This window comes from Phascolarctos cinereus, unplaced genomic scaffold (genome assembly GCF_003287225.1).
Source record: "Phascolarctos cinereus isolate Bilbo 61053 unplaced genomic scaffold, phaCin_HiC Scaffold_2;HRSCAF=192, whole genome shotgun sequence".
NCBI classification, from domain to species: domain Eukaryota; kingdom Metazoa; phylum Chordata; class Mammalia; order Diprotodontia; family Phascolarctidae; genus Phascolarctos; species Phascolarctos cinereus.
The window spans coordinates 40577821-40601119 of record NW_027555625.1 but is presented as its reverse complement, the minus strand read 5'-3'; the positions used below and the strand labels follow the sequence as shown (position 1 = coordinate 40601119).

The following is a 23299-nucleotide window of genomic DNA, read 5'->3' as shown; positions in this document are numbered from 1 at the left end:
TGAATCTGCTATTTGCTGTCTATGACTTTAGTTAAGTGAAGTCCCCTCTCAGCCTCAGTTTCCTTATTTGTTTTTTTTTTTTGGGAAAAACTAAGTATATTTCCCTTAATCCTATTCTGCCCTCCATTTATTCTATTTTCTCTTTTGACCCTTAGAAGTGTTTGCTTCTGATTACCCCCTCCCCCAATCTGCCCTCCCCTCTATCATCCTCCTGCTCTCTTGTCCCCTCAACCCTCCTTACTTTCCTGTAGGGTAAGATAGATTTCCATACCCAATTGAGTGTGTATGTTATTCTCTCCTTAAGCCAAATCTGATGAGAATAAGATTCACTCATTCCCTCTCACCTTCCCCCATTTCCCCTCCACTGTAAAAGTCTTTTCTTGTCTGTTTTATGTGAGATAATTTACCCCATTCTACCTCTCCCTTTCTCCTTCTCTCCATATAATCCTCTCTCACTCTTTTAATTTTATTCTCCAGATATCACCCCTTCATCTTCAACTCACCCTGTGCCATCCATCTATCTATCGATCCATAGATAGTTTCCTAATTTGTTAAAAAAAAAGAGTTGAATCTTCAAAGGTCCTTTCCAGCTCTACAATCCATAGATGTATAGAAACATCCTACAGAGAGAGGCATGTGGGCCTCCCTTAGATTCAAGTAGATGTGACTTTATGTCTGCCCTCACATACGTGGGCTGTGGAATCCCAGGGACCATTTCACTCAGTGGCTAGGCAACTTTCCAGGCATATAAACTGTAGAACAGCTGCTGTATTGGTAGAGGGAGTTTTCTCTCTATACCCATGAAGTCACAGGTACAGACCAAAATAAAAGGAATTTTAAAACAAACAAAATTACCTGATGAAGCAGTGAATAGAGTTAATTACCAAAATTTATGGACCAAGGCCATTAGAAAAGAATATAGCCTCAGGAGCTTATCCATCAGTCAAATCAACGTGTGCTTATGTGCAGAGTACTGTTCCTGGCCAAGAGAAATACAAAGTTTAGATTAGAACATAGTCACTACCCCCTTAGAGTCTGGTTAGGAAGTAGCACCTTTGATCCAAATAAATGCATTGGAAAGGTCCAAAACAGAGTGCCATGGGAGGCCTGAGGCAGACTTCCTATGAGGAACCATTATCAGATAAAGAGGCTGCCTCACAAACACACCAGACATTGTATACCCAAGTGAACAAGTTGACGTTTGAAGCTGTCCAGTTGGAAAGACATGCATTTATACTAAGCTGCTGACATTGCTGTAAATGTACCTGGTTCTCTTTTTCTCAGCATTTCTATCTATCCACTCATCCATCCATCCATGCATCCATCCATTTGTTCATCAGTCTATCCACCTATCTGTTCAGTCCATCCATCCACCCATCCATCTGTTCATCAGCCCATCTACCGATTTATCCATCCATCCATCTATCTATCCATCCATCCATCCTTCCATCCAATAAGAATTTATAAAGCACCTACTATGTATCATATACTGTGCTAGATGCTGGGGAAACAAGGAAATCTGCTCTAGTAGTGTGTGATCCATAGGAGGGGGGAGGGAAGGGGAAAGCAATACATACAAAGATAAGTAAATATAAAATGTAGGAGATACAGAATGAACCTGTGATTTTATTGGTATGGGCAGTAATTCTTAGATAAGGAAACTCCCTCTATCAATGCAGGTTGACACCATCTCTGCAACTTAGTCTTAAAGAGTCGTCTAGCCCTAAGAGAATGGAGAGCTTAAGACTTTGCCCTGGATCATGCACCTAGTGGGTATCTTCCTGGTTCCACTGTGCTGTGTGGACACACACACACACACACACACACACACACACACACACAGCATTTAGAGTTAGCTGCTAAATGTTTAATAACCAGGTCTCTGGAAAAAAATGATGCATATATGCATACACAAGTTTATTATAAATTTTACTGATATAAAAGATGAGTGGCACGCAATTTACAAACAACGGCAAACTATGCAATACTCTTTGTTGTAAATTCCATACAGCTAATTGATTCTCGCAGAAGGCTTTCCTTGATTTTTGGCGAACTGTTGTATCCACAGCCAACCTATAGTTGCAACCATGATTTGACAAATGAATTTACATCCCAATCCACTAACTTTCCCAATAAATTTATATATTAATTAATATATCAGGTCATTAAACCTGATATGTGATCTGCTATTAAGCTATGTCACACTCTTGCACAAATTATATTCATTAAATGGAAACTTCTTTCCTCTTCAGCATCACTGACTCCAACAGTGCTAATTATCTTTTTAGGGTTTTTTTTTTGTATAATGGCAAGAACTGGAACATTGTTTGATTTCTATATTATTATCTACATAATCCTGAAAATTGTTCAAATTAATTTCATGTTTTAAAATTTCACTTAAATGGCTTTTTTTTTTTTTGCCAGCTATCCATGGTGAACTTAGTTTTTCATAAGACCAAGTTTATGGTTCTAGAAAATCAAAATAATTAAAACTACTTTCATGGTTGTTTCTGCCCAATAAAAAGTGTAAGTTCATGTGTTGAATTATGTTTTCTAGTGCCACATTCCTAGGAAAAGCATTAAATTCATTAAATGGAATGTCTTTAAACTTATCTGACTTAATCAGATCCTCTACTTGAGACAGCTAGGTGGCACAGTGGATAGAATGCTGGAGCCAGGAACACTGGAGTCTGGTACTCCCTGTGGGATTCTGGGCCAGTCACTTAACCTCTGACTGCCTCAGTTTCCTTGACTGTAAAATGAGGATAATAATAACACCTATCTCCCAGGGCTGATATCAGGATCAAATGAGATGTTTGTAAAGTGCCTGGCACACAGTGGGCACTAAATAAATTCTGGTTTCCTCCCTTCAACTCAAGATTCATGCTTTCTAGTACCAACCTCCAAATTTCCCAAAGATCTTATGATGTGTTTTTGTACTTTCTGAATGTTAGCTGATTTTGGCTGCAATGCCATTGAAAGGAATGACAATTCAAGGCTGTCAATCATTAAAGCAAGGTCTTACGAGAAATTACCGTTAGCTAATGTCTTTGCTAAAGCAGAAAAAGGGAAAAATGCATGCAAAATACAAGATGTGCGGCAGCTCATAAACTACATGCCCCTAACCTGGGCTGATTTCAGTAATTTCAGCTTCAAGTTCTGTTTCTAGCTTAGTTTGATTTTTATTAGGGTGGTGAGAAACAGAAGAAAAAAAATTTCTCCTTATCTTTCAATTTCTTATCCAGAAATATTTCCAAATGATTAACTTGTTCTACTTCAGACATGGAATCAAGTGATAATTGCAATTGGTGATTTAAACAGTACCGAATGACGATTTTAGGGAAATTTTCTAACAACTTCATAGTTAGACTGTCTTCCCAGTGCTATATTAGCACCATCAGGACAAAATGCAATTAAGTTTGCTATCAAATATTCATTATTAAAGTCACAATGATTTAAAAGTAGACAATAATATTTTGAAAATATACTTTGCTGTGGTTGACATCAATTCTTTCAAAGCAACAAATAGCACTCCTTGTTCAGAGCTGATTGAACTACCGGTGCTGGCTGTGTTTAACAATTGGCTTGCCAAATTCCTAAAGATTTAATAGTCAGCTTTTGGAATTGGTGTGAACCAGCTCTAGCACACAAGTGTAATATAGGCACATGCATATGTATATCTGTATATGTATGTATACATATGTGTATAAACATTGTGGCTGCATGCTGGCGTTCTTCTGGTCTGGTTCGCTCTTCCTTCATTTGTTGCATATTTTTATTGTTTGCCTTTAAAACTCAAGTTTTGTGCACAATTATGCCCCCAAAGCTTAGTGCAAGCCCTTGGGGCTCTAAGCCCAAGCGTGCAGTCAGTGATGTGGCTTAGTGAGAAAATCAAGGTGTTAGAGAAACTCCCTGTCAGGATGTCTGCAGTGTTGGTTTTTATCTTTTTTTTTTTTTTTTTAGGTAATTGGGGTTAAGTGACTTGCCCCGGGTCACACAGCTAATAAGTGTCAAGTGTTTTTGGTCTGAGGTCACATTTGAATTCAGATCCTTCTGACTTCAGGGCTGGTGCTCTATCCACTGCGCCACCTAGCTGCCCCTGCAGTGTTGGTTTTTAATGACTTTTGTTAGATCCACCAAAAGGAGGAAAGTATTTATGGTGCTATACATCTCATGGGTTATGAAAAGTGAATATTGTCTAAAATCAATGGGTGTTTTTTTAAATGATTGAGATATTGGCACAAAAGGTCACAGAATTCTAGGGAATTACTGGCAAGAAAAATGCTTTTCATGTTACCAATTTTATTTTGTGTACTGCATTTTGTGGGTTACTGTGTTAGGAAAAATGCATATTATCAGCATTAATGTTTTGTTATAAAGAGTTATATGCAGAAAAATGTATTTTTAGCAATCTCTATGAAAAGGTTACAGTTTTTTGTGGTCTTGGAAACCTAAACTTCCATTTCCCATAAGTACGATGTAAAAACATTTGCATTTTTGATTTTTTGCTCCATTTTCTAGAAATGTTACTCCACAAAAGTTGAAGCTTGATTCTATGTACGAACAAGATACAGTACAAGATAAATGGGAGCTAGTTAGTAGTGAAGGTGGGCACTTTTGTGATGGGTGATTGGGAAAAGAAGATGGGACTTCAGTTGGGACCTAAAGGATCCAGGAAATGGAGGTGAAGGTAGAAATGCCCGGTGTGGGGGGCAGCCAAGCGAAAAATCATAGAATCAGGAGAGGGACTTTTTTTTTTCCAGGGGGGGAGGTCTACCTTGCTGTCCCTCGTTTCTCAAAAAGTCATTGCATACATTTTCTTTTTTTCTTTTTTCAAGGTTTTAAAAAAAAATTATTTATTTTTAGTTTTCAACATTCACTTCCACAAGATTTTGAGTTCCAAATTTTTACCCCATCTCACCCCTCCCCCCACTCCAAGATGGCATGCATTCTGAATATCCCTTCCCTTAGTCTGCCCTCCCTTCTATCTCTCCCCCACTTCTCTTATCCCCTTCCCCTTCTACTTTCCTGTACGGCAGGATAGATTTCTGTACCCCATTTCCTGTATCTCTTATTTCCCAGTTGCATGTGAAAACATTTTTTTAACGTGTTTTTAAAACTTTGGGTTCCAAATTTTCTCCCTTCCTCCCTCTCCACTCACCCTCACTGAAAAGGCAAACAACTCATTATAGGTTATACATGTGCAGCCATGCAAAACATTTCCGTAGTAGTCATGTTGTGAAAAACTAACTCTATTTCCCTTAATCCTATTCTGCCCCCCATTTATTCTATTCTTTCTTTTGATCCTATCCCTCCTCAGAAGTGTTTGCTTCTGATTACTGCCTTTCACAATCTGCCCTCCTCTCTATTATTCCCCTGCTCTCTTGTCCCCTTCTCCCCTATTTTCCTGTAGGGTAAGACAGATTTCCATACCCAATTGAGTGTGTATGTCATTCCCTCCTTAAGCCAAGTCCTATGAAAATAAGATTCACTCATTCCCTCTCACCTTCCCCTGTTTCCCCTCCACTGTAAGAGCCTTTTGTTTTTTTGGTGAGATAATTTACTCCATTTTACCTCTCCCTTTCTCCTTCTCCAGTATAATCCTCTCTTACCCCTTAATTTTATTCTCCAGATATCACCCTTTCATCTTCAACTCACCCTGTGCCCTCTATCTATAATCTATCTATCTATCTATTTATCTATATACATATATATCTATATACATACATATAATTTTTTTCCTCCAACTACCCTAATACTGACAAAGGTCTCATGAGTTATAAATACCATCTTTCCATGCAGGAATATAAACAGTTCAATCTTAATAAGTCTCTTATGATTTCTCTTTCCTGTTTACCTCTTCATGTTCCACTTGAGTCTTGTATTTGAAAGTCAAATTTTCTATTTAGTTCTGGTCTTTTCATTAAGAATGCTTGAAAATCCTTTATTTCACTGAGTGACCATATTTTCCCCTGAAGGATTATACTCAATTTTGCTGGGTAGGTGATTCTTGGTTGTAATCCTATCTCTTTTGCCCTCCAGAATATTATATTCCATGCCCTGTGGTCCCTTAATGTAGAAGGTGCTAAATCTTGTGTTATCCTGGTTGTGTTTCTACAACACTTGAATTGTTTCTTTCTGGCTGCTTGTAATATTTTCTCCTTGACCTGAGCACTCTGGAATTTGGCTACAATATTCCTAGGAGTTTTCCTTTGGGGATCTCTTTTAGGAGGAGATCGGTGGATTCTTTCAATTTCTATTTTGCCCTCTGCGTTCTGTCTACAATTGGCAAAGTATCAGGGCAGTTTTCCTTGATAACTTCTTGAAAGATGAGGTGTAGGTTCTTTTTTTGATCATGGCTTTCAGATAGTCCAATAATTTTTAAATTATCTCTCCTGGATCTATTTTCCAGATCAATTGTGTTTTTTTTGTTGTTTTTTTTTTTGGTGAGGCAATCGGTTAAATGACTTGCCCAAGGTCACACAGCTAGTAAGTGTTAAGTGTCTGAGACTGGATTTGAACTCAGGTCCTCCTCACTCTAAGGCCAGAGCTCTATTCACTGCGCCTCCTAGCTGCCCCCTCAGTTGTTTTTCCAATGAGATATTTCACATTATTTTCTAATTTTTCATTCTTTTGGATTTGTTTTACAGTATCTTGATTTCTCATAAAGTAACTAGCTTCCATTTGCTCTATTCTAATTTTTAAGGAAGTATTTTCTTCAGTAAGTTTTTGGACTTCCTTTTCCATTTGGCCAGTTTTGCTTTGTAGGGCATTCTCCTCATTGGCATTTTGGACCTTTTTTGCCGTTTGGGTTAGGCTATTTTTTAAGGTATTATTTTCTTCAGGTTTTTTTTGGGTCTCCTTTAGCAAGCTGTTGACTTGTTTTTCATGATTTTCTTGCATCACTCTCATTTCTCTTCCCAGTTTCTCCTCTATTTCTCTTACTTGCTTCTCAAAATCCTTTTTGAGCTCTTCCAAGGCCTGGAACTGATTCATATTTTTCTTGGAGGCTTTGGATGTAGGAGCTTTGACTTTGTTGTCTTCTTCTGGTTGTAGGTTTTGATCTTCTTTGTTACCAAAAAAAGATACCATGGTCTGACACTTCTTGTGACGTTTGCTCATGATCCCAGCCAATTACTTGAGTTATAAACTCTTTATTAAGGTAGAGGTCTGCTTCCAATGTGGAGAATGTACTGTCCCAAGCTTCGGGGGTTTGTACAGTTGTTTTCAGAGATAATTCTAGGGACCTGTAAATTTTCAGTTCTTCCAAGGTGGTATGAAAAGGGGTGAGGTGTTTCCTCCTTTCCTGGCCTGTGCTGTGGTCTATGAGTGACAGACCACAAGCAGTCTTTTCTGTCTTGGAACTGTGAGGAAGATTTCCTCTCCACTGCCACTACAAGCTCCACCACGCCAGCGCTCCTCCTCGCCCCAGGACTGTTGAAGAACTGTGACCCAGATCCAAGCATGGGCAAGGCAAGAGATTCCTGCCTCAGCACTGGCAAAGAGATCCCTGCAATCCCCCTCTGATCAGCCACTCGATTCCCCCTTAGTCTGTGGGCCAGAAGCTCAGGAGGCAGCTATGGCCCTGGACGGAGCCCGGGGACTGAGGCTGGATCCTCACCTTCTCTCTCACCGTAGAAACAGACTTTTCCCACTGACCCTCTAAGTTGTCTTTGGCATTTGTGGGTTGAGAAGTCTGGAAACCGCCACAGATGCCTGCAATTCAGTCCTCTGAGGCCTGTTCCAGGTTTGCTGTGGCCTGTGCGCCCATGCCAAATTGCATTCCTCTCCCCGCCTAGTGCGACATACCTTTCTGATCAACCATCCAGGTTGTCTTGGGCTGGAAATTTGTTTCACTCAGTCTTGTTGTGGGTTCTGCTGCTTTAGAATTTGTGTAGAGCCATTTTTTACAGGTATTTGGAGGGGTTTGGGGGAGAGCTCAAGCAAGTCACTGCTTTTACTCTGGACTAACACTCTGTACCTTTATCTCACCTCTGATATTTCTGTTTTGGTGTAAGATAAAGTTACAGAGTGTTAAATCAAAACCACTCACAGGTATTTCCAAATCTCCATTTCTGAAAACTCTGGCACCTCTAGAATTTTCCTGTATACTAGATCAAATCCAGAAAGCCGTGTCCAGGATCCTGGTGTATTTCATTACCATCTTGCTTAGCCCATGATTGCTCCAGAGCATCAAATGTTCTTTGCTGCCGCTAAGTCATTGTCCTCTTCAGATTATTCTAGGATTGAGTCAGGCCTCTGGGAATGTTAACAGCTCTGGCTTTCCCTTTGGGCATTCCAGGAAAACCCTCTGAGGTGAGGTTATTTACATCTTACAGATAAGAAAACAAGGTCAAAGACTGTGAAGCCAGAAAATGCCAAAGCCAGGTATCTCCGCCCCAGGCCTGCTTTCTCTTAAGTCCCACTGCCTGAGAGCACCTGGCTAGGTCACTTACACTGGCACCTTTTCATAGTGGAATTCATTCCTCTGTTCAACAAGCATTTGACAGTGTGCTAAGTTAGCACTGTGCTAGGGGCTAGGGAGACAAACTGTGAAAATGTATGCAGTGGGGGCAGAGCCAAGATGGCAGAGTAAAAGCAGTGACTTGCTTGAGCTTTCCCCCAAACCCCTGGCTAGGCAGTGGGGTTAAGTGATTTGCTCAGGGTCACACAGCTAGTAAGTGTTATGTATCCGAGACTGGATTTGAATTCAGATCCTCCTGACTCCAGAGCTGGTGCTTTATGCACTGCACCACCAGCTAGCTGCCTCTTGACAGTGGACTCTTGACGAGCAAGTGTTGGCAGGCTAGCATGTCAGGTGTTGTCGGGAAGTCCAGCATGTGTGGGCAGGAATATATGCATGTAAATGATTGGTTTATAATATGATGCTGTATGGTTACATGATGCAATATTGTGATATCAAAATTTCAATGCAGGGAAAAAACCACAAATTTACAATTATTAAATTTAAGATGTGTCATTTTAAAAAATATATATATTTTTTGAAATGATGCAAATTTCAAAAACCATTAAAGGGTTAAAGAAAGATTTCCAGGGATGGTGCTGAGTAACTTTTTTGAAAAGGGGGCGGTAGGCCAAATAAGTTTGGGAACCTCTGGAAGGTCTCAGAGGGCCCTCCCAGCTCTAACCCTTTCATCCTATTATCCAGCCTGCTACAGTTCAAGTAGGATTGGTAAGAGACATTTTTGAATGGGAATAGGGATGTTTCAAATGTTCAAAGGGTTTTAACAGATTTTTTTTCTCCTCTAAGAAAATATACCTACATAATTATTTTGCCAACTACATTTTGGGGAAATATTTTATTAATGCTCTTTAAAAAACAAAACATTTTTTCCCAGTGATTCCCACCCCCCATAGAACTCTCCCTTATAAGCATAGTTCAGCAAACCAAATACATACACTTGCCACATTTCCCTCTATACATTATATTTACATGATTCTCCTTTCTTTTTATCCCAGAGCAGGATATAATGTCTGTAAAGTGCTTCTCACCAACCAGACATTGCTATATATAGATGCTGGTTGTTATGAGTTGCCCAGAAGGACCCAACACAGCCTAAATTCATTGCCGTGTCCCATTTACCCCCCCTAGACTGGATTTGGCTCTAATGGGTTGGGGGGACGTACAGCCCCTGGCTGACCAGGCAGCTTCATGCTCAGGTTGAGCACAGAGTATGTGTGTCTCTTGCTGTTCCCATATCTGCACAGAGGGGACCACCATATTCCCCTTGGCGCAGAAGTCACTTGACTCCCACATGTCTTTGCTTCACTTTTATTCAGTGATACCCATAAGCATATGTGCTCCATGGCTGGCTGGTCCTAGGAAGGGGTTAGATGTGGCTGCATTTGACCCCTGATAAGTGTCAATTCAGTTCACCTGGGATGTATGTTTCCTGGACCTGCATAATCACATGCCAACCCTAGGCACCATATTTGTGGCAGCACCAAGACCATTCTGGTCCCTGAGGAAGCTCTTCTTTGAAGCCTTCTCTTCATCCCCAGCTATAAGAATTAGCCCGTGAGCACTACGGGCGCCAGCCAGTCTGTGGCTCTCCTGGGTGGGGTACCACAAATACACATTGGGGGCCTAAGCCTACATGGGGTCTTTTACTCACACAAAGAAATCTATAGGATGGGCCTCCTCATACAGTGAGGCCTTTTTACAAGGTGCAGGAATATAATAAGGTAGCAAAAGTGTCACAATATATATGTGTATGCATGTATGTATTTGATAGCACACAAACATTTCTGTCTGTATTTGGGGCTTCCTATACAGGGATAAGCTCACTTGCAGTTATTCCTTAACCATTTGATAGAAACTTAATCATTTGGGATAAAATCTTTCCTCCCTAATAAAGGTTCCCTCAGCCTCCAGGGCCCAAAGGACTTTAGCAAAGTGCCCAAACAATTGGCAACTGAGTTTCGTAGACAAGACCAAAGCTGGAATTTTGGCCCAACAATCCTGACCTTGACTCTGTGCTTTGCTTTGCTAGATGTGATCTGGCCTTATAAGACAGAGTAATAAGAGGCACGTGGTCAGTGGAGCTATTCTACTATTGGTGAAGCATCCTATTTTTTAACCTTCTTGATAACTTCTGCCAACCCTGAAAAAAAGAAACACAAGGTTTAGTGGCAGTGGGATTCAGCTTGCCTGGAGTTTTACTACTAGAGTCACTATCATGTGATTGTGGACAGGCCTCTCTGGCCTCTGTGCACTTTAGCTTCCCCATTGCCAAAACGAAGCTGTGCTTTCCTCCTCAAAGATGAGAACAAATAAACGAGGAGGAGGTGAGCTCTCTAAGAAGGGTGGATGGCCCAAGAGGCAAACATTCATAATCGTGATATTGCGATGCCAGATAATGTTAGTCATTCATTCGCTTGCTGAGAGGAAAGCCATGCACTTTGGCAGAGCAGATTTGAAAGGGTAGAGAGAAAGGATAGGAGGGCTCCAACAAGGTAGTATTCTCTGGGAGAATTCAGTCAAGAGAGGTCTAAAGGTTCTCAAGAATGAAATTCTGAAGACACAAGCAGAGGGCAGCACTGAATGAGAATGGAAATGGACAGCTGCCTAAAAGACTGACGTGACTACACAGGGAACTCACCCGCAACAACTGTACGAAGCCCCATATGAAGTCAGAAGCAAGGACAAGTAACTGTGGATGAACACAAGAGAGTACCATACGCCTGGAGGAGCAGGATGAGCAAAGGCGTGGCTCAGAATGAGCTGAGGCCAGTGATGAATGCCAGAGTATAAATGGGGGCTGGAGGCAAAAGAGGTTATCAGAGAAGGAATAGAGCTGCTGGAAGGTGAATGGGATGTTAACATAAAATGGAAAGAAGGCTGAACTAATTCACTCATATTCTGCTTCTGGTCATGGAAGGGTAGAAAAAGTGAGCAGGCAGTCAAAACTCAAGATGAGTGAGAAGATAAGATGTATCTGGCTCTCTTCAAGCAACCAGGCCCAAAGGAAATCCTGGGGATTGGGAAAATTGGCAGATCCTGGAACATGAGAGATGCTGCAAAGCTGGAGAGGGCAAAAGTGGTCCCATCTGAAGAAGAGACTGGGAAAATGCTAGTTTACAGGTAGGAAACTCAGATTTCACTCAGGTCCTTGACAAGGCCTCTTATGCTAGCGTGTGGACAAGACCAAGAAATGGGGGCTCTAGGAGAGTCCAGTGGGGCAGACTAAGTTCTGCCTCAATGACTAGACCCAAAGAACAGTCAGTAATGGACTCATGTAAATGTTGAGGGAGGCCTCTAGTGGAAGGCTCCACTATGTTAGTGCTGTGCTGGTCAACATTTTATCTCTCTGTGACTTGGATAAAGGCAGAGAAGTGAGGCTTCTCAAATATTCAGATGCCATGAAGAAAGATAGAGTAGGTGACATTCGGATAACAGGATCCAAAAAGACCCCAACATGCTAGAATAGATAAAATCCATGGAAAAGAAGTTTAGTCAAGATAAACAAAGTGCTACTTTTTTGTTAAAAACTCATCACCGATTGGAAGGATCACCAGAGATGGGTGACTAGGTAGTAGTTCCTCTAAAAAAGATACCATCTCCAACCTCAAGAGGTCAACAATTTGACATGTCAGCTCAGAAAAGCCAGCGCCCTCCTGGGCTGTGCTAAGCCCTGCCCTGAGAGTACCCCCATTCTCTCCCCTGGCCAGATTTACTGTTACTGTGCTAAAGCCTGGGGGCCTCATTTTAGATAGAGCATAGATCAACATGAATAGGAGGTCAATAGGGCTGATGGGAGGAAGGGAGAACATGCCATATGAGGATTGGCCAGAGGAACTGGGGATGCCCAAACTGAAGAAGAGGCTTGGCAGGAACACGCTCATTATCTTCAAATATGTGAAGTGCTCCGCATAGGAAGTGGTTAATAAATGCTTATTGAACTGAACAGCTCAACAAAACAGAACAAAACAAAAAACATAAAGATTTAGGCTTCTAAACCATCTGAGGAGGTTGTCTCTGGCACGGCAGAGGTGCCTCCTCACTGGAGAGCTTCAAGGAGATGCTAAAGGGCCCCTTGGCATTGATTCTGTACAGCTTGGACCAGACGGCCTCTCACGTCCCTTCCAACTCTGAGATTCTGATCCCTGCTGGGAAAGTACCAACTAGCTGGGTGCCTTTGGGACAGTGACAATGGCAAGTGTGCCAGATTTGGAGTCAGAGGAAGTGAATTCAAATCCTGGCTGTCAGTGCCAGTGGCCAAAACCTTGGCCACTCAAGTTGCTTTGCTTCAGTTTCCTCACTAGATTAGGATTCAAGATCTCTTCTAGCTCAAAATTGAGGATCCAGCCATTCTAAACATATTTCTTTGTTTGTAAAATGAAGGTGCTCAACTAGATCATCACGCAACTCCCTGCTCACTCCACAGAGGAATCAAGACATGCCTCTTTACAAACTCTGGGGGTCTAGAGCCCTCGTCTCTCAGCTCCCAGTTCTAGATGTGCCTCTGTACAAACTCTGGAGGTCTAGAGCCCTCGTCTCTCAGCTCCCAGTTCTAGATGTGCCTCTGTACAAACTCTGGAGGTCTAGAGCCCTCGTCTCAGCTCCCAGTTCTAGATGTGCCTCTGTACAAACTCTGGAGGTCTAGAGCCCTCGTCTCTCAGCTCCCAGTTCTAGATGTGCCTCTGTACAAACTCTGGGGGTCTAGAGCCCTCGTCTCTCAGCTCCCAGTTCTAGATGTGCCTCTGCACAAACTCTGGGGGTCTAGAGCCCTCGTCTCTCAGCTCCCAGTTCTAGATGTGCCTCTGCACAAACTCTGGGGGTCTAGAGCCCTCGTCTCTCAGCTCCCAGTTCTAGATGTGCCTCTTTACAAACTCTGGGGGTCTAGAGCCCTCGTCTCTCAGCTCCCAGTTCTAGATGTGCCTCTGCACAAACTCTGGGGGTCTGGAGCCCTCGTCTCTCAGCTCCCAGTTCTAGATGTGCCTCTGCACAAACTCTGGGGGTCTAGAGCCCTCGTCTCTCAGCTCCCAGTTCTAGATGTGCCTCTTTACAAACTCTGGGGGTCTAGAGCCCTCGTCTCTCAGCTCCCAGTTCTAGATGTGCCTCTGCACAAACTCTGGGGGTCTAGAGCCCTCGTCTCTCAGCTCCCAGTTCTAGATGTGCCTCTGCGCAAACTCTGGAGGTCTAGAGCCCTCGTCTCTCAGCTCCCAGTTCTAGATGTGCCTCTTTACAAACGCTGGGGGTCTAGAGCCCTCGTCTCTCAGCTCCCAGTTCTAGATGTGCCTCTGTACAAACTCTGGGGGTCTAGAGCCCTCGTCTCTCAGCTCCCAGTTCTAGATGTGTCTCCTTACAAACCCTGGGGGTCTAGAACTGGTGTCTCTCAGCTCCCAATTCTAGATGCCTCTTTATAAACTCTGGAGTTCTAGAACCCTTGGCTCCAGCTCCTAGTTCTAGATGTGTCTCTTTACAAACACTGGGGGTCTAGAGCCCTCGCCTCTCAGCTCCCAGTTCTAGATGTGTCTCTTTACAAACTCTGGGTTCTAGAGCCCTCGTCTCCAGCTCCAAGTTCTGTGCCTTTGACACTAAAGGACATGATGGCTAAGGTCTACACCATGCTACTAGTTTCACGATTGCCAGGCCCCTCCAAGATTCATCTCTGCACCCCTCATGAGGTGAGGGTGCCATGCTTCCGCCAGGGGCGAGGCTCTGCCTCAGTGCAGGGTGCAGTCCCTCCTTGCCCTCTCGTCCGTGTCCTTCCGTCACTGGTGCCCTTGCGGCCCAGAGGCCGTGCTCTCGTCCTTCCGACGTGGTGGTGCTCAGGTGCAGCTGTTCACACCTGCTCCCCTCATTCCCAGGGCCCAGGGTCTTGTCATCACCTCTTGGGCATATGCTCTATAAGGCGTTGTTCCACTGCCCTTTGCATTATCTGTAGTTCTGATTCTTCCGAGGTGGTGACGGCAGAGTAGAAGGTCCCGGAGGGCAAGGCCCGTTCTGTTTTGTATCCCGAGCATCTGGCACGCTGCTTGGCACGTAGTAGGTGCTTGTTGGAGTCCATGATTCATGGCCACATGGGACTGCCAAGAGGACATGGTCTTCTGCCTCTGCCAGCAGCTGGGGATCGCAGAAAACAGCGCAATCGTGGCATGCCAGAAGCCACAATGGAATGGAAGCAGGAGCATCGAGGTTTGAATCCGAGGCTCTGCCCCGTCACGACATCACTTTGGGAAAACCACTTAACGCAAGCCTGTTTTCTCATCTGTAAGATGGGTACAGTCATTCTCTTCCTGGAGCTGTTGAGGATCAAGTGACAGATGGATACATTACAGCACTCTGTCGATGGGCACTGATGGCATCATCAGCAACAGCAAAGACATAATAAATACTGACTCGAAGGTTAGATGTTTTCCAATGCTGTCTCATCAATCCGTAGTGAGTCTAAGCTTGTGCTAGGTAATGTGCACAGGTCACACTGCTCAATGAATCCAGGTCCCCTAGGGTGGAGCTCCAGCCCAGCCCTCTGGGGGCCACTCAGCCCAAGCCGGGGGAGGGCTCCCAGCAGGACTTTCTGACACCCCGAGCCCCTTTCCAGGAGATCCAGGAGCTACAATGCCCCAAAGATCTGCAGCTCGGTCTCCTCCGGCAGAGCCTCATTCTTGCAGTAGATGAAGCAATCGGCCTCTGTCACCTGAGGCAGCTGGTCGAGGGAGGCCACCAGCGTGCCATGCTCCTGAAGCGCTTCGGGGTAAGCAGGCCTCGAGTGCTCGATCCGCAAGGAGCGCCGCACAGGAGTGATGAGCTTCACGTCTTGTTTCTCAGGCATTCCGGGAGTTCTGCGGGGGAGGGAAGACAGGGAGCCCTTGTGCTTGAGTCTGCTACAATGGCAGGGGCAGGGGCTGGGGGGAGGAGCTGCCCTTGCTGTAGAGATTGCAAACCCCTCACCTGTTCACGGCCTATCTTAAGTCTCAAGCTAGCTAGCTTCCCCACCTCCCAGGGTGCCCTGTAAGCGGGTGTGGATGGGCCTCCTCAGGGACTCCTGGTGGGCTCTGACAACAGGGGCTTCCGGGCTGTGCACCACGCCCCTGGCCTCTGCCACTGTGAGTAAACGAGAATGAACAGGAAAGGGCAAACGTCACACCTGAGGGACAGCGGAAGGCCCGGCTGCTTATCTCAGACAGTGAGAAGGGGACACTTCTGGGTCACTTTTCATTTGGATTTTCTCTTCCTAGATCAGAAGCAGGAATAGCCAAGATCCATGGGAAAGGGGCTGCCCTGCACTGCCTTATTCCCTAAAAAGGCCAATGACACTGTGGTCACAGACTGACATTCAGGCTCTTGCCCTACATATGGAGGACTGTCTTGGCCCATGCCTCCTGCAGCCCCCGACCCTCTCAGCTGTGCGACCCCCCTGCAGTGCCCTCTTCCTTCTCCTGTGCCCTGGATGCAGAAACCCCAGACCTGACCTCTGTCTATGACTTGATTCCCCAGTCTCCATCCTCACTTTGCCTCAGGGCCAGCTGGAAACAGGACCAAGAGGAAAGAGAGGGGACCCAAAAGGAGAAGAAGAGGAGCTCTACTCTGCCATGCTCTGGGACCGCCGAGGCCCCTCTTCCACTCAGAGATTGTCATCCCGCCTGCCACGAGGCCAGGCTTGATGGCAACAGCTGGGGAGGAAAGGAGGGCAAAGGGAAGGCAGGAAGGGGGAGCAGGGAGAGCCCTGACCCACCACTTCCTCCCCTTCCCAGCCCTCGACTTTCCCCAGCTTCCCTCTTCTCAGACTGTCCAGTCCCTGCCTGGCCGTTTCACCCCCTGCTTCTCCCCTTTTTCTTTGCATCCTGGAGGCCTGGGTCCTCACACCTCTCACCCCACCCCCAGTGGCCCAGAGCTTGGCAGGAGGAGGGTCTTTCTGGACTTCTCTGCTGTCACCAGGAACACATTTTCTCCAAGGAACATATTATACAGAGCGGTTAAGTTCTGAGCTGTGTTAATATGGAATTATGCCTCAGATCCATGATGGATTAAAGAGGCTTTTAGGGGCTGGCCTAGCAGCCTAAACATCATCTGTAACAGTGTTTCTATGGGAAAATGTGTTGCATTCCAAACAACTGATGGATAAATATATTTTTAGGACAGGGATTGTTTGTAAGTTTGAAACAGCTACATTCAACTTGCTTTAAAATCTTTAGCTTGTGGCCACGTGGGGACATTAGAATGCTTCTCCCTCCTCCAACCTGCTCATCTTTCACAGCCCAGCTTGTCATCCCCCCTCCCCAATCCTCCCCGAGCACCCCAGCCCCATCCGTCCTCCCTCGTCTGGACTCCTGTGGTCCTTAGATCTCTACCACCAAGACAGCGCTGACAATGGGATTCATTCCTTCAACTGCTAGTTAGCTTTTAACATGTGTGGACAGCTTCTTTCTCCAAATAGCCTGCCCCACTCGCCTGTATCCTCCATAACGCCTAGGATGTGCCAGTCCCACACTGCCTGCCCTCCAATTAAGGTTTGCTGATTGAATATACTAATCATGTTATATACTATAACAACTATTACAGTTAACCAGGTGCATGGCTCTCCTAACCTGGCATCCTTCAGAGAAGGGCTTCTGGACTCTGGCGGCAAGGACAGGCTTGGTCCTCTTGGCCGACGCCAGAGAAATCAGAACAACTACCACTATCGTAGCGTCTGGGGGAAGAAGAGTAGGGCAGGCCCAGGAACGAGGGCACGCTTGAGGACGTCCTTACCTTGGCAAGGGGGTGATCTGCAGCTTGATGCAGGGCATCAGATGGGTGTCTTGACACTTCTTGGCTGTTTGGGGAGCGGCTACAGTGTGGACTCTCTCTCTTGGAGGGAGAAAATCAAATTCTTGGGAAGTCTCTTCCTTTGCCATCTCCTTCACAGATGTAGAATTAGTTTCACTGGTAATTCCTAGATGCACAAGGCCGAGAAGAAAGGCAGAGTTCAAGAATAGTTTAAGTATCTGAGCACAAAAATCCAAAAGCGCAAAGGCAGTGAACATACACAGTTATATGTGGATTAGAGACACCGAAATGGGGAATAAACGTGTGGTGGTTGACTTCCTAGTTAAATGTTGTCTAACTCCACAATGGGAAACCACTGCCTTGCCTAACCTGTCCTCCGAGACTCAGTTTCTCTTAACCTCTAAATGAGGGGTTCTTAACCTGGGGTCCATGAAAAAAATTTCCATGGCCACGAGGCCTCACTGGTACCTCACAGGGAAGGGGGACAGAAACATCACATGTCATTACCTTCTGTCATTCTCTTGGCGCTTTTCAGAATGCTGAGTACGACATCCCTCAACTCTTGTATTGGCTGCGGGGAGGAAGGAAGCACACACACATGTCACACAGGATTCGAGTGGAATGGAGAGGAGACCTTTCAAAGCCAAAGAGTCCTGGAACTCACATGTCCTCTGCAGCAAATGAGAAATTGTGTGCACGTGTGTACACACACACACACACACACACACACATATGCATATATATCTATTTCACTTTTATTCTTGTCAAGCTGCAACTAAAAAGCTGTAAGCTATAACTTAAAAAAAGAAAATCCAATGTCCCTGCCCGTGGGAATAATGAAGGAATAATGGAAGCACAAGAAGAACCCAGGTATTTCTCACTTTTAGGGAGGGAGACGTCTTCCTGAAAAGTGGATTTTCAAAGGGAATTTCTGTAAATTGATTTGTTTTCCCCAGACTTGCATTCTCAAATTGGAGCAATATTCCCCTAGGACTGCTGCTGACTCCCTGCCCCCTCTCTGGGCATCTAATCAATCCTGACTCTGAAAGAAAGTGTCATCAAAGTGAAGATGGCAGGCTGCCAGGAACCAGAGGCTCACAGACTCTGAGTGAGAAGGTGCCCCTGCAGCCATCTTGCTATGGAGCTGGAAGGGCCCTCAGAGGCCCTCGGCAATAATTCAAGGTGTGACTACAAAGTCACAGGACTGAGGACCTCACATGTCATAGAGCAGCAGACTGAGGCCTACCTGAGCTTCAGCGGTACCTCACACAGGCACCCAGCCTCTCTGACTCCAGAGCCAGCCCCTCATTCCAGTTATAAGTAAGCAGGCCCACAGGGGTGACCCGGCTTGTCACATAACCTGTGTCCTAACTTGATGCTGATTCCTTGGACAGGACAGTGACATTGTTTCTGTGAGAAAGTGCACAGCTGGGCTTTGGACCCAGGGCCTCAGACTCCAAATCTATCCTGCTTTCCATTGTACCAAATCTTGACAGTCATTCAGAACAGCAGAATTGTGCTCCAGGCGCACCATGGACATGGAAGGAGTCTGCATGTCAATCACCCAAAGGGCCTAGGGGCTCTGCCTCCATGCTCTCCTCCCATCCCAGAGCTGCAGACACAATTCTTTCCTAACTTTGATCTCTAAGTATCAATGTTAGTCCTTGGGACTAGATTAATGTATGCGGGAGATTTGTCAACCATCTTACATGGGTGTTTACAAGTAGTCAACAGCCTTTTTTATCTCTATATAAAAACTCCAGGGGCAGCTAGGTGGCACAGTGGATAGAGCACTGACCCTGGAGTCAGTTCAAATCCGGTCTCAGACCAGAACACTATACACTTACTAGCCATGTGACCCTGGGCAAGTCACTTAACTCCAATTACCTCGCCAAAAAAAAAAAATTCCCTTTCAAGATTTTAAAATTTCAGTTGTTTCTCCTAATGGGGTCATTTCATGCCACAGCTCTTAACTGCTTAATTGTCATGGTGGTTAATGTGTTTGCATCCTACCCTTGAGTTCTCTAGAGGTTTGGGGTGGGTGACCATGGGTTCACCTAGGCCAGTCTTATACACAAGCTTTTGACAGCTGACCAAAGGGAATAAATTTTGGGCATGGGCTTAGCAATATACAGTACATTTATTGGCCAAGGGGCAGCCTAGCTAGGCTTGGAGAATTTCATCCCCAGGTGATGGGATTTTTTTCACACACAACAGTCAAAGACTATACATTAAGGGGGGAAAGGATTTCTATATGAATTGGCAGAGGAAATACCCAGACCAATGAAATTAGAGATCCCTGAAGCACTCCTGAGGAAGCCATTCTGGCTTCATGTATTGGTCAGCCTTTTAGAGAATGTGCTGTTTTTACATGCTGCTATTACAAAGACTTTTCCATATGTTATAGTAGAAAGAGCACAGGTTTTGGAGTCACAAAGACCACGAGCTCAAATCCCACCTCCGGTATGAACTGTATGACCCTGGGCAAGTCACTTAACCTCTATTTGCTTCAGTTTCCTTATCTGTAAAATGAAAGGCTTGGAATAAATGGCCTGTGAGGTGCCTTCCAGCTATGAGGCCAGGAGAGTTTTGGGGACTCCTGTTGTGTGGGGTACTTCTTCCCTTCCTGAGAGACAGATTCCATTTTGCTCATGTGAAAAATATTTTAAAAAATGAAACAAAAACACCCACTTTTTCAACAAAACTGTGAAAGTCTTGGATATCCCCCTGTGTGGTCAGTACACACTTTCACAAATCACAGGGGCAGCTAGGTGGTGCAGGGCATAGAGCACCAGCCCTAGAGTCAGGAGGACCAGAGTTCAAATCTGGCCTCAGACACTTGACACTTATTAGCTGTGTGACCCTGGGCAAGTCACTTAGCCCCGATTGCCTTGGAAAAAACCAAAACAAAACCAAAAACCAAATTATCTCAGGAGTCTGGCTCCACACAAAATGCTACACTGTGGCATAAACATGTGTAACAAACTTTATGTCACACTGTGAGACATGTGAAGTCACTAAAACCCCTCAAAAATGGTTCCTGTCTTAAAATGATGGACTCTCAGAGCTGGCAAGCGCCTTGGTGTTCACTCCAATGAATTCTTTTACTTTAGGGGTGACACCCAGCCCAAGGTCATGCAGCAGAGCAGAAAGGGGAAGCCAACTTCCCTGGCGCCCAGTTTCCATTACACCCACTCACTTTTAGTAGCCTAAGTGCCCAGAGAACAAGCATTTATTAAACACTACAGTGTGCAAGGCACTGGGCTAAGTGCTTTACAAATATCATCTCACTGGAGCCTTACAACAGCCCTGTGAGGTGGTCATCCTTTTTTTTTTTTTTGGTTGAAGCAATGGGGGTTAAGTGACTTGTCCTAGTAAGTGTTATGTGCCTGAGGCCAGATTTGAACTCAGGTTCTCCTGACTCCAGGGTCGGTGCTCTGTCCACTGTGCCACCCAGCTGTCCCCATGGGATCCTTCTTTGAATGGGCTCCATGAAAGGTACAAACACCGTTTTTAGATAGCAGGAAGAAGCTGGGTTTGCAAATGTGCTGCTCAGCTGAATTCTGTTGGTCACAGAGCATGGTCCCTGAAGAAGGAGCCGCCATCAGAGAACACTCACCTCGGCCCCACAGCGAACAGCAGCTTCGTAGAGCCCTATCACCTCTGAGCTGTCTGTACTTGCCAGTAGCTTGGCCTTGCAGATCCAGAACGTGGCAAACTTTTCTGCCTCAGGAAAGCCAGAGAGTATAGCCAGGATCTCCTCAGAGCGCACACCCTAGGGGAACAAAGATCCCACATATTTTAAAGGATTGCAATACCTAGCAGTGATGGTATCACAGGAGCAGGCAGGTTTACTCAGGCATGACCTGTAGGGGATTTTTTTTTTAAACATTAAGTTTTATTGATTCCTTTTGTTTTTGCAGGCATTTCTGGATGAACTCCAACTCTCCTGACAATGTATACAACAGTGCTCTCAAAGTACTCTCCTCCCTCCCCCTTTTATGGAGAGGAAGGAGGATGTGACACAGTCTGATGAAGCCATCCGAGCTCTTGCTGATCGTTGCTTCCTTTTCTAGTTTGTCCATTAACTACCCTTTAATAGCATGTTCCAGAATTTTGCCAAGGATTGAAGTCAAGCTCATTGGCTTAGTTTAGACTCCATTATCTCCTCTCTCCCTGTGCTCCTTACAACAACAAGATTTTCATCCCTTTCTACTTGGATGGTCACTCTCCCATTACTCATAATTTAAAAAAAAAAACCCAAACCCCAAAACACCCAACCTTATTTTTATTGATACCTTAAAACTTTTTTGATGCCTTTTGTTTTTATATCACTTTATATCACCTTTATTTCTGAATATTCTGAATCCCTCCCTAGCCAGCAAACTACTCTTTGTAATGAAGAATAAAAAAGGTAGAGAGAAAATAAAGTCAGCTGAACATCCAACACACGTCAATGAAGCCCGACGTGTGCTACGCTCCACACCCGCCGTCCCTCACTTCTGCGGTGAAGTCACAGGTCTGATGACTGCTCAGCACTCCTACCCACTAGTTCAGCGGATACCCCAGGAAGGCTGTCATCTGGGCTTTCTCCCTGTCTCCTTATTCATCTTGGATGTTATTAACTGTTCATTAGTGATTTCGGTTCTGTCTTTTCCATTCCATAGAGCCTTTCCCTTGGTAGAAAAACCAGAAGCAAAGCACAAATGGAGGGGCTCAGCTTTCTCTCTGGTCATTGTCATCATCATCCTATTCAAAGGAAGCAATGGCTCCCTTCCTGCTGTGACCCTCCGTTCCTCTGCTAAGCTGAGCCGGGTAAGAATGAGGATCTTGTTTTTTTGTCACCAGCATCTCAGACCCTCTTTGTCCAGAGCAGGGCCAGGCTTCCACAGTCACCATCAGCTGCCCGGCCGCCATCGAACGTACACACCTTTAAAACCGATCTCAGCTGGTCATGGGGCTGCCTAAGCATCCATGTCGGTCTCTTTGGACAATCCTACTTTGGGCTCTTCCTCCTAACTGCTTCCTTTGAGTCACCAGAGCTTCCTATCCCTCCTCGGCTGACTTGAGTAGAATCTTTGTCCTTGACATCAGTGCTAATAATGGAGATTAAAACTGAATGTGTCCTGGGCACACTTTTTTTCCTTTGGAAAGCCGGCTGTTAAACATCGAGCAGAATACTGCTGCACAGCAGGCTCATGATCAGGGAGCTGGTCGTACAGCTGTCCTTTGTTCTGCTCCGGAAGCCTCGCTGCAGGCAAGGATTCACTGTCTGGAGAACCTCCAGAGCCGATCAGTCAGCACAGAGGAGGGCTTAGCCTGGCTATGACACAAAGGAAGGAGCTGTCTCAGGTACTGAAAGAGGGGTTTAGCCTGGTTCTGCTCAGTCTCAGTGGGCAGAACCAGAAGGAATGTGCAGAAGGAGCAAAAAGGAGGCAAACTGAGGCCGGCTGTCAGGAGAAACTCCCTAGGCGGAAAGCCATGGCAGGAGGCAGTGGGCTCTCTCCCTAGGGGGCATCCAGCCAGCCTCAGCGCCTCAGTCAAGGCAGGATCGAAGCAGTCAGCTGTGATGTGACGGGGTGGGACCCTTGCTCACTTGTGGGGTGGCCAGAGGGCTTTGGAGGACACCCAGGGCTGAGATTCTGCTGCTCTGATCACATCCCCCCTGAGTACAAGGTCTATGTAATCATGTGGGCGAGGCAGCTGAGGGTGGATGCCAGATGCAGACTACAGGTTAACACCATGTAGTTAGAGAGCTCGGGGCAGCATGCACATCTGGTCCCTTCTCCATCTGGCTCCCCAGCTTCCTTAGCATCCTGGACCTTGCAAAGAGCAGAGTCCTTTCTGGCTGTGCTCCCATGATCCCCCTCCACGTGAGCCCTCTCTGCGTGAGGCTGTGAGTCGCCTCCACAGTCTCTCCCTGAACAACTCTGAGCTCAAAGCTCTACCCAGCTTGGTGCCTATGGCCAGAAACACCTTCTCCTCATCTCCCCCTGAGCTAAGCTCTTCTGGGACAGCCCTCGTTCTCCAGTGAATTAATGCCCTTCCCTTTTCCATTCTTCC

At 45.3% G+C, this 23299-nt stretch overlaps 1 protein-coding gene and 2 pseudogenes across 2 annotated transcripts in view; all 3 read right to left on the bottom strand.

The window, feature by feature from the left end:
• Positions 1 to 1859: 1859 nt before the first annotated feature.
• LOC144455759 (E3 SUMO-protein ligase KIAA1586 pseudogene) lies at positions 1860 to 2635 on the bottom strand (annotated as a pseudogene).
• Positions 2633 to 14534, bottom strand: LOC144455672 (E3 SUMO-protein ligase KIAA1586 pseudogene; annotated as a pseudogene).
• The window catches only part of CKAP2L (cytoskeleton associated protein 2 like), a 30535-nt gene continuing 16541 nt past the window's right edge, over positions 9306 to 23299 (bottom strand). For both annotated transcript variants that reach the window (XM_020963688.2, XM_020963689.2), the window contains 4 exons: positions 20856 to 21011; positions 17744 to 17807; positions 17219 to 17402; positions 9306 to 15309 (listed from right to left, as the gene is read on the bottom strand). In XM_020963688.2, coding sequence (XP_020819347.1) covers positions 15081 to 15309; positions 17219 to 17402; positions 17744 to 17807; positions 20856 to 21011 — 633 coding nt within the window. In that variant the 3' untranslated portion in view covers positions 9306 to 15080. The remainder of the gene's footprint in view (positions 15310 to 17218; positions 17403 to 17743; positions 17808 to 20855; positions 21012 to 23299) is intronic.